General features: G+C 37.1%; 1 protein-coding gene across 1 annotated transcript; it reads right to left on the bottom strand.

Moving 5' to 3' along the window:
* Positions 1 to 3,239: 3,239 nt before the first annotated feature.
* On the bottom strand, positions 3,240 to 6,992 carry LOC148642021 (guanylin). The gene is made up of 3 exons (XM_088617081.1): positions 6,783 to 6,992; positions 5,592 to 5,778; positions 3,240 to 4,002 (listed from the first exon to the last, which is right to left on the bottom strand). The coding sequence occupies exons 1-3, from the start codon at positions 6,867 to 6,869 to the stop codon at positions 3,944 to 3,946; spliced, it is 333 nt and encodes a 110-aa protein (XP_088473207.1). The 5' UTR covers positions 6,870 to 6,992; the 3' UTR covers positions 3,240 to 3,943.
* Between the last annotated feature and the right edge of the window lie 4,700 nt (positions 6,993 to 11,692).

Genomic DNA, 11,692 nt, shown 5'->3' with positions numbered 1-11,692 from the left:
CTCACATGCAAGAAGAGCTCTAATCAACCACCCATCCATGCTTTCCTAACATTTTCTAACCACTCCTTCTAATTCAGGGGAGAACTGGAGCCTGTCTTGGCAAGCACTGGGTGCGAAGCAAGGTGAACCCAGGACAGGGGGTCAGTCCATTGCACTGCACACTGACAGACAAGCACACACTCACATCAGAGCCAATTCCCCTCCAGAAGCCAGTTCTTCTACTTGTATGTTTTTGGACTGTGGGAGGAAACTGGAGCACCTGGAGGAAACCCAGATGAACATGGGAAGAAAATATAAAACACCATATGGATAGCACCCCAGATCTGGAATTGAACCCAGGACCCCAGCACTGCAAGATAGAAATGCCACTGTACCACTGTGCTGCCATAACTTCTCTACAATAAAATTTACCCAAAGCCCAACAGATCTTTTTCTACTCTGTATTTCAGGAAGGTTCACCTTATTCTGCTCGTCACATTGGTGACATAAAACGAATCAAATTGACAAAAATGAACAATAAGACTACTACACTATAGCGCAATGCAAGTGCACTGTGAAGCAACAACATTGTAAAATACTATCTTACTTGTACAGATAACATGGCCACAGAGCAGTAATATACAGTAAACACCCTGTTGGCATGTGTTCCATGTTTACAGTGAATGAGTGCAACAAACAAAAATCACGTTACTAGTTTGAGAACACAAACACTGATGCAGCTTAGTTTAAGAGTTAATGTAACTGAGAGCTGAGAAGTCACAGTTACTGTCTATGCCAGTGAGTCTTCAGCAGGCACCACAAAAAATGCGGTTTGGAACTTTCTGATTTAGGAAGCAGCTCTGATTTCTGTAGGTAATTCCTTCAACCACTGAGGTGGTAGAAGAATGAACAGGCTCAGGAATGCAAAGAGGGAGGAGTAACAAAACTCTGATGAGAGAACACCAACAGAGAGAGGGAGTGTTATATATATATATAATTTTTTTACAAAAGTGCATAATATTGAATTTTACATTTTTTTGTTTAAGGAAAATAATACAGGTACTTTGTGTGTGCACAATTTGCAATGGGAAATTACATCCTTTAGATGTAAGAGTTTCATTATTGGTAATATTTCACATCTGCAGCACGTGTTCCTTTTTTATATAGAAGATGAGCCCATACATCGAACTTCCTGTATCAAAATATATTCTACCATTCAGGAAATGCGTAATGTTGAAACAGATGCTCATTCACCTTCCCATGCAAAGAGGCCAAATGTACTGTAATCGCTTAACACAATTGATTAAACCCAAAATCAAAAATAAATTTATATCTAAAAAATGAACCTGCCCTTACAATGTCTTGAAAAAATCTGAAAGCCCATTAAGGAAGAACAGGATATTTTTTATTTACAGTGCATTTCAGTGAATAACAAAACAAAGATTAGGACCCTATCCATACTTCCTTTCAGACGAGGCTGAAAAATAGTTGTTATTGAAGGGAGTCTAATGTCATTCATTATCGTTAGAACTGACAGAAACATTATAATCTAACCAATGGTTTTGATTTTATTATTTGAATCCTATAAAACAAGCACTTGAAATATGCCTTTATATTGATTTGATTTTAATAGACTGTAGGATTATATAGCAGGGACTGTTAAAATGGAAATGTATGATAACTCTGAATGCTACTGTATATACTGTATCCTCTGCTTGACACAGTCAGTAAAGTAGCATGCCTCTCAGTAAAGCAGTTTATTTTGTCTATTCAAATGAGCAGCTTTGTGCTTCTCTTCTTATCCTGACATTCTGTCATCAATACAAAGTACACAAATCTGATTAAAGTCTTTTACAGGCAAAGATGTCCCCTGCAGCCACAGGATTGGAGTGCAATCAGTTCTAATCATTGGTATATGTCCCTGAAAAGCATTACAACCTTTAGTCTGATTGGCTGTCCTCCTCCTGCCTTGAGAGATCTGAAAATGCATTGAGAAATTTCAAGGCTTATTCTTGAATCATACCCAACAAATCCACACACTATTAAAGGCAACATGATTTCAGACAACAGTAAATCACCTTTCAACCATCAAGACACATCAACATGTTATTGCACTAGTTCAGGTGGGTAGCTGCGTCAGCATGCGTAGGCTGCAAAGGAACAAGTAATAGGTTTATTCCATGCTGAAAAAAAGAAGAAAGAAAACACAACGTTTCGGCCTTGGGGCCTTCTTCAGGTGTGTGCACACCTGAAGAAGGCCTCACAGCCGAAACGTTGTGTTTTCTTTCTTCTTTTTTCGTCTTTTTTTCAGCATGGAATAAACCTATTACATGTTATTGCACCGCTTCTTCTTCTGCAGTGAGAATTGCAATTTGTAGTCAATATATCCTCGCATACAAATTTTTACCTGCTTTGTCCAATACAGGGTCACAGGAAAGCTTGAACCTATCATGGCAAGCAAGGGTTGCAAGGCCGGATACTCTTTGGATGGGATGCTAGTCCATCACAATTTTGCCAGAGCCCAATTAACATACCAACCTAGTACCCCTACACTGCAAGGTAAAGTAGCAATGCTAACCAATGTGCCACAGTACCATCCATAGCCAACACAATATAACCATTTTAAAAATCTCAAAATATATGATGTGAGTGGAAGAGTGATAAGCTCACACAGTCTTCGGTATCAGTATAGCTCTAGATTGTCATTTTCATCACTACTGTAGCTTGTTAGAGGCCCAAAAGATAGAGCTCACTCATGTTACAGTATATCTTTAAATGTTCTCTGTTGTCATGCCATTAGAATAATACAGTACTCCAGCTTGTTAGAAAGCTGTCACAACTTAATCTTTAAAAGAACTGAATTTAGATATTTCATTTTAGATTTTGGGGTCATCATTTCATTTTATTTCCATCAGTACTGTGGGAAGTCTATCTACGGCCAATATTATATTACTATAATATCTTATACACCAATATAATAGTTATATATGGAACACCTGAGTAAATCTGTTCTCGAGTTATAGTGTTGTAAATTACGGTGCCTAATTTATAATGCAGACATATTCTGACTATGAAATAAAGAGAGAAAACACATGGCATGTGGAATTGCCTGTGTTCACAACTACAACACTCTGTTGAAATAGCTTTTGCAATACTTTTGAAAATGTCAATATAAAATGTGTTGTATCCTGACATGCTACATTTCGTAATGTAATGTTTGTTTTATCACATAACTTTGTAAGAATAAGATTTCAAATAAAACGTGTTTAAATATTATTTAATTGATGTGGTAAAAGTACAAAATGCATAATACCAAAACGTGCAATTCTATAAAAAATATTATGCAACTCTGTTAAATAAGTACAAAAAAAAACATACAAGGCACAGCAGTTACTGTAACTTAAAGAAAAATACAGTATTATAGACATTTTCTCATTTCCAGAATTGTTTTTTTTCCAGAAAACAATACAGAAGTAAAGACATAAGACTTGGCAGTACAGACACAGGCTACATCATTATATCAGTTTTAAACAACTGCTTAAGATGCTTTTCTTCATACCGAAAGAAAACATCTAATAGTGGTATGAAAAGAGCGGTATAAAAGTAGTTTAAATTTTGTAACTGGAGATAGGTTGCTTTATGCAACGTTCTATTCAGAGAATACAACTGATCACATCATGTAATAAAGTAAAAAAAAACAATGGAAGTACTCAAATAATGGAAGAGCTTATTAACCCAGCTTGAATTAATTCATTTTTCAATGTTACTAGCTGTTCTGTGTGAATGGTGCATAGAATATTTTTATCACATTGGCCAAGTGCCTCATTATGCAGCGGAACTTGTAGAGTTCTTAATATATTTAAACCATATAAACACAAATCAGTCACATTATCGATAATGATGATAATTACATTTGCATGTATACACACGTATACACAGGACAGTCTATCATTTACAGGTTTCTTTAACAGCCAGTGCAAGCAGCAAAGGCGCAGATCTCGCAGATGTCATGATCAACGGATGCTGAAAAATGAGAAACAGAAGGAAACACACCAAGAAAATTAATATCATTTAACTGTCCCCTTCTACTTCCTGTCCAGATAACAAAACAGCAGCTAAGGGAACCAGTCAACATTTACAAGTTTCAAAAAGGCTCAATAAAATGGAAGCATTCAGTTCTTTCCACCCATATTAAGAGGCGAGAATGATGTGGAAATACCTCAAAATAAAACATACATGTTTCAGTATTGAACCAAACTGATCACGGTTTTGAAAAGATCAAAATCTGTTATGCTAAGGTGTTTCTAACTACTGGATATGAACACAAACAGGATTAGCTGAAACATGAAACATTTGCACTTTAAACCTCATATTTACTGCAGAATGCCAGACAAACAGGGACAGGCTTTCCATTAATATGTCCAAGGATTTCAACTTGCTAACTCTTAATACTTTTTGAATGAGATGTAATTATTATATTGCCTGATTTATGAAGTAAACCCTGTTTAGCTCTGATAAGATATAATAAAAGCAAGCAATGAACTCGCTTTGACCTCAATTATTGTATGTAATCATTTTCTGGACATGTTGCTGAGAATTTAGGCATATTTGCCCGACTTGATATTTTGAGAATAAGAATTTCTTGCAAGTGTATAGTGCATATGATACTATGGTATGTAGGAGAGGATTCATGGTATGTAACTCCAATCCACTGCACATCACTGAACTGAGAAATTCCTTATTCTTATGATCAGTATCATGTGGTTTTTAATGACTATGTAGTCAGCACCTTCAGATACAGTATGTCTTATCTGAAGAAACATGCAGTGCATTGTTTCACATTACCTTGCTGAATGGAAAAGTGTCCCCTACTGGACACCTCTTACACAGCAATCCAATTTTTCCTTAGAGGTGTCTCATTGTAATACTGTCAAGCACCAGCCTTGACTCTGATGAGATCAGGCTACATAGAGATAATGTTGCAAGGTGGGTTCTACGGAGACATTGACTCTAAAGAAGCCTCCATGAAATTATGTTTTATATTTAATCAAAAGTGTTTGTAAGCACGATCTCTGTAAATGTATATTTTTGTTTGGAGAAAAAGATAAATACCGAGATACAATAAGGCACAAAGCATTCTTACAGATTCGCACACTACTGTATGTTGAAAGTTTAATATGAAAAGATACGTAATTCCATTTGTTTCACTTTGAGTTACAGCCTACAGAGCTGAAACAGGAAATGTGATGCTCATTCAGTTTGTTAGACGTCAATTTGATTTGCTTATTTTAGTTGGGCATGTTTTGTCATTCTTTGGAACTGTAAATATTTGGTTTTAAAAATTTGAAAGATACCTCGAAGAAAGCACATTATAATTTATGAATTGTGTCTTGTGTTTTTTTTTATTCTAATTATTGAAATTAATTATTGACTTTATTGGGTTAATAATTTACTGATTTTTGAGCTATTTGTAGCCAGGGGAGAAGGCAGTTTAGTTAGTTCTTTAGATTCACTTTTGCTTGACAAAACACAGGTCCTACAGGAGCTTATTCTGGGACTGCTAGAATACAGTGAATGCCCAGACTAATCGATGAGTTCCTTCTGACACTTACCAAGTCTGAAGAAGGCCATGCCTGCACCTGGTTGGTGACACAAAGGCTGGAACTCCATAGGCAATGCTGGATTGTCACAGACAGCAACAGAGCTGGTCTTAGCCAAGCGAAGGCTTCTCCCAGCACTGCTGTCCATAAGGCTTTTCAGAGTCTTCACAGACTCCAAAGAAAAGGTGAAATTTCCTTCCTAGGAGAAGAGAAGGAGCACAATGGACTTTTCAAAACAGTACAGTTTTGCCAGTATTTGTGACAGAGGTACAGTAGGTTTGAAAATAGCAAACACCCACCACCACACCTTGCTGTTCTCCCATATCACACAGTACTTTATCGAGTCTGCGTATGTTCTAAGGTGGTGGCTGGTAGGTGGTGGCAAACTGCATGGCGGTCAATGATGAAAATGCAAATACCACTTTTACAATGTAATCTAACTTGCTCACGAGAAAACCGTTCAGCAATAAGCTTAAAACAAATTATTACATTTTGGGTTTTATGTGAACTTCACCTGATTAACCCTAAACCCGTTATTACTGAAGCAATAAACAGGTAGGATGATATTTAAAGAGAGCACATAATGTACTTGTTTGGTAGAATACTTCTTCTTCTTCTTCTTCTTCTTTTTCACAGCCTTAGTCCCAGACTGTCCTGGGGTCAGCTGATGTTTGGTAGAATACAAACAGAGGAAATCTAAAAGACATCCATTTGAACTTTATGGAGTTAGGTCTTCACAATGATTAAGTGCACTTTTCCCCCACAAAACACATTTGACCATAGTGATGGGAATACTGAGTTTGCTAAGAGTATAATTACATTTATTGTATCATGATACCTTTTGCACATAGCATTTCTGCACTTACTAGCCCAACATTTATGTACTACAGTTTGCAAACTCACATATTACTCAAACAACCTCATTCTATTAAACGAAATACTTGTTGAATGATTGTTTTAATAAAGACTCTTGGTAATCTTGTAATGTCAAAAGGAAGATGATCAAATATACTGCCTTAAGTTACAGTAAGTCAAACTGCCATCATATACAGTAGCCCTTGAAGAGTCCTCTGAAGTACACAGTATTTAAAAATATAGTGTTTCCGGAGCTCTTAATAATTTAATGTGTTATTTAAATATGGATATTTATCAATAAACAACAATTTTAAACATGAAAAAATGAATGTGAAGAAAGATGCTTACTTTCACCCAGACAGCATCTGAAAGCACGCTAAATACAACAAGACAGAGGACGACTGCAGACACACTCTTCATGTTGTTCAATGGCATTTTCTTTCTCGTTACTTCAGTCGCTCTTCTTGTGAACGTCTTTGATGGAAGTTAGGTTCGATGTCTCTGCCCACTGCCAACTTGCTCTCCGCTTTTAAAGATTGACAGGGGCTTAGTCAGTAGTCATGTGAGCTAACGATTTGCCACGTAGTTATGGATGAAGGATTTCTCCTGGTTAATGTACAACTAAGGTATTACAGTTTTATGATGTCATAAAGGGGGAATTCATACATTTTCATTGATCTCATCAACACTAGGTTTCATTTTTTCCTTCAGATGCAGCCCCCTGCTGAGCCAGATATGGAACCCAGTGGAAGTTAATTAATGATCTTGTATAGACAATAACTCAGGAAGCCAACTGCAAAGTCTTGGTAGTGACCTGTGATTTGGTTTGTCACGACCTTCAAAATACGTTTATTCAATCTTACTTTTTCTCTAGAAATTACACATTAAGCTTGTGCCCACATTAAGCTTGTGCCCTAGGCTAATACAGTATAAGGCTGAGATTTTACCCCTGTGTTCCAAGACCATTGCAAGCAAGTGCTCTCAGGAATGTTTTTGCCACAGCTGTATATATATATTGTTGTGTTCTTTAAAACTGTATTATTTGAACACGTTACCAAGTCAAACAAACAATTTTTCATGCCTTTGCATTGCAGAAACAGGATATCTGAATGCATTTATTTCTTTTAATGTGGATTACGCAGGCAGCCAACAGCACAAATACTGTAAATTTGACAAATGTTCTGTATTCAGTCTCATTCACATTTGCAGACTATTAAAACAAAGCTCCCTATACATGATCATTTCATTGTTTGAAGTAAAATTCTTGCATCGTGTATTCTTTGAGAAATAAAATCTTGCTGCCAAGCCTTCCTTCCTTAGTACTATAGGCTAATATCCTCATAACTTTTATTAATGGCAATTAATCTTTATCAAAGAGGTTTATAATTGACCTTTGTGTCATAAAAGTTCTAACAGATGATGAGTAGCAGGTGGATCATGCACTATAAAAATTGTTTACATATCATGAAAAGTTAAACTAGCAATGAGCAATAAATTTAAAAGCATAGGTCAGACTGTTTTTGTTCTGTCCATTATATCATATTATGTTGTTCATATCCATCATGATTATATATCGTTTGATTTGACTGGAAAACAAAGTATTCTAACACTGGGAAAGAAGTATCGGATGTGACTGACTATAAATAATGTGTTGCGCACATCTAAGAGTTGGTAGGGTGCTAGACTTTCTTTCACACTTCAAAATGTATCAGAGCTGCAGTTCCAAGCTTCACTAACACAATCTCTGATCAACTCAGGGTGGCAGGGCATTTAAAGAACAGGTTCTAGGCTTGTCTATTTCCAGGGATGTGTCGCTCTTCTGGTCAGAAAATTAGAACTCAAACCATTCAACACCTGCATTAATGACCTCTACGAAGGGAGAGAGAATCTGAAAACACAGCCTTGAATGCACAATTAACTCAAAGCATGGAAGTTCAACATTTGAAGTGTGTTGCTCCAAGCTTAAGGGCAGCTCAGACCTAAACTCCCCAGACAGCAGCACACAGTGAACCAAGTGCCACTGGGGTTTTGTGGGCTTCAGCTCCACAGGCCTACTACAAAAAAAAAGCCCTTCTAGGATGTTCCACGTATTCACATCGAAGAATGACTCCAATAGGAGGGTGAGAGTTGTGTGTGCGTGGTTCCTCACCTCTCCCCACAAGGTACAGGGGTCATAGAGGTAAGCTGAGTTCATAAATAATTGGTGATTCCATACAGGATGACTATAAAGGAAAGATAAAAATAAAAGAGCTGATGCAGGTAGCAAATGTGTAGATATGTGCTTTAGGTACCATTACCTCTGGTGAGAAGCTTTGAAATATTGAAAAATATATAAAAGACAAAGTTTTACCCCTGGCTTAAGACTCATGACATAACTCTACAGACCTGTAGTTGACCTACCAGCATTTGTCCTTGGTTCCTTGATTCATTATTAATTTGTGGTGTAAAGATCTTTGAACTGTAACTAACACATGAGATACTTCTCACACTCCTTAACTCAGCTGCCCACATTGCTGTCATTTTTCATTTTTTCATGCTTGACCTCCATTTCTGCAATTCAGAATTCTTTTTTCTCAAATATTTTTTTTGTCAACAGACTAAAGGAATTGCAAAACCATACCACAACAAATGAAAGGGGAACTGAAGCAAAAGAGAAAGGAGGAAATAAGAGTGATTAAATGGATAATGTTATTTACAAAAAAATCACTGGTTCAGGCTGACATTGTTTGTGCTAGCAGAATGAGAAAGAGAAGGAAGTACTGTATCTCAGTCTCCACCCTAGTGTCTCAAAATAGATGTATTGGTTGCCGTTAGGGATCTGCTATTACATTCCTTCCTTAAGAAATCTTTTAATCATTTTTGTATTTTATAGCAAAGTGTTTTTTTTTTCAATTTCAACAATGTTTTGAAAAACATAAAAGATGGCTTTTATCATGGTCAATCTACCTGTATTTCAATTTCAGAGAGAGCCCCTTGAATGGGAAAGCACTTGAAAACGTCCTGTTGCAATAGTGGCCATTGTAATACAATCAACCACTCAGGAGAGAACAGACACCTTGATTGGAGCACAGTATAGGGGTAATTATATAGGAACTCAGACCTTACACAACCATGCTGGTAATGACGTGTGGCCAACATGGCCACATTGTATAGACACTGGAACAGAAGAGATACTGTATAGACTTCTAAGAGTTACTGAATGCTGAAACTATATGCAGTATAAGACAGTTGTGAGAGGAATCCATTACACCCATCTTACTCATTTGTATACTAGGAGCTTACTGATCTGCTGATCTCATGTAGCCATTTTTTAATGGTTCTTTGAGAATTGGCTTCAGCATCACAGCTTGGCAGATTCTTCCAGACATCCATGCCTTTTATTCTGAGTCCTAAATATACTCCCTCATAAATTTCAGTTCTGTCGTCAAAGTTTTGTTTCTCTGGTTAACATAATCCATTCAGCAGAATCTGTCAAGACCTTTAAGGATTGTGTGCACTAGTATCACGTCTGTTACTATTCAAAACTCAAGAGATTCAATTCATGACCTAAATTTAATTAATTTGCACTATGTTTGACATTACCTTTAGTCTTGGAATTATTCATATATAACACTTATCACTTATATATAACCAATCACTTATTTGTAGCATTGTTATAATTTGTAATGCACTTTCTGCATACAAATGCAGTGCATACTGTACATTGTAAACAATAGCATTTAAGTCTAAAATGCATTATTTTTACTATAGCAATTTTTACTAAAGCATTTATGTTTTGCATTTATTTATCTGGCAGATCCTTTTATCCAAAGCAACTTACAATCATGTCTGGTTAAGACTGAATGGGTGTATAAAACATGAATATTAAACCACAGAACATAGTAAGCGCAGTTTCATTTAAAGGCTAGAGTGTTGCACAGCGCTTCCAAACAGACAGGCAGTAGTCATATAATAGTCAGTGAGGATCAATCTCAGACTTCCTGGGTCAGGTGTATCCTGCCGAGGTGAGTGTTCAGCTTCTTGCAGGGGATGGACAGGGAGCCTGTAGTTCTGACTGTGGCAAGGAGGTCATTCCATCACTGGGAGGCCAGTGCAGACAACAGCCTGTATTCACAGGCCTGATGAAACAGATCTCAGTTGGGAATATACGGTAAGGTCTGACAGTGGTCAGGAGGTATGCTGGCGTAGCACCTTGGAAGCCCTGTAGATTTTACCAAGGTTTTGAACCTGATGCAGACCGCAGCCTGAAGGCAATGCAGAGAGACAAGGGAAACATGAATGGTTTAAGGAGGCTGAAGACTAGGCAGGCTGGAGCATTGTGCATGAGCTGGAGTGGTCTGCTGGTACATGCAGGGAGATGTGACAGAAGGGAACTACAGTGGTCCAGCTCTGAGATGACTTAAGCCTGGATGAGTAGGTGAGTTGAGCAGGTAGTCAGTATGTGCAGATGTTTCAGATTGTGGACAGGAGGACACCCACAGGAGTGAGTCATAGATGTACAGTACTACCTGTATGTAAACACGGAGTTGTTGTCAGTGCTAAATAACAACGTTCTTGGCACTTGTGGTGGAGTTTTTTATGGCTGTACTTTGGACAGGGTTATAGTGGGTTCACAATTAAGTGAAGGCTTGGCCAGGATGTGGTAGCTACCTTTTTCTCATAGAACCTGGGTGATACGGAGAAAATATTCTAGCAGGGATATCAATACAGAGTTTGTTGTTTTTGGATTTTGTTGCAATATGTATGATAATACCACTTCTTAAACTGCCAGTAAAATGAAGCTGACTGCAGAGGGCTCATCTTGATAGCAGTAGCACAGCATGTTAAACTGCTACAGAAAAGCTGACATGTCCTGTAGGGAAACAGAAGTAGCTGAGAACAGCTTTTGGCATAAGGCCAGTAACAGCACGCTGTCCCACATTAAATGTTGTTATAGCAACCATCAAAGGTGAATAAAAAAAATAAACCTGTATACACATCTTCAATGACTGTATCCCTTCTCTTTTGAAATGAAAATGCTGTGACACTCACCAACTGCATCAAATCATTATTATAGGTTTGTTATAGCTTTTCAAATGTTTATATTTTTAAATAATGTTGGAATTTTTTTGAAGATAAGATTGAAATCCAACATTGTATGGGTATTCCAAGGATTTTTATGTCCTTTTATTAACCTCTGATTTGGCCTTAAAGAAGCAGGCTTTAATTGGATTTATGGGAATTTAATTGAATGAAGCAGACCCCCATATTATGTATAT

Source organism: Lepisosteus platostomus, chromosome 23 (genome assembly GCF_059453375.1).
Source record: "Lepisosteus platostomus isolate fLepPlt1 chromosome 23, fLepPlt1.hap1, whole genome shotgun sequence".
NCBI classification, from domain to species: domain Eukaryota; kingdom Metazoa; phylum Chordata; class Actinopteri; order Semionotiformes; family Lepisosteidae; genus Lepisosteus; species Lepisosteus platostomus.
The sequence above is the reverse complement of the archived record's forward strand: the minus strand, read 5'-3'. Positions and strand labels throughout refer to the sequence as shown.

Excerpts from the sequence above, each read along its gene's own strand:
- LOC148642021 (XM_088617081.1), bottom strand. The coding sequence starts at position 6,869 with ATGCCATTGAACAACATGAAGAGTGTGTCTGCAGTCGTCCTCTGTCTT. Across the intron at positions 5,779-6,782 it reads CAGATGCTGTCTGGGTGAAA|GAAGGAAATTTCACCTTTTC; the intron begins GTAAGCATCTTT and ends CTCTTCTCCTAG. Across the intron at positions 4,003-5,591 it reads CATGGCCTTCTTCAGACTTG|CATCCGTTGATCATGACATC; the intron begins GTAAGTGTCAGA and ends CTCATTTTTCAG.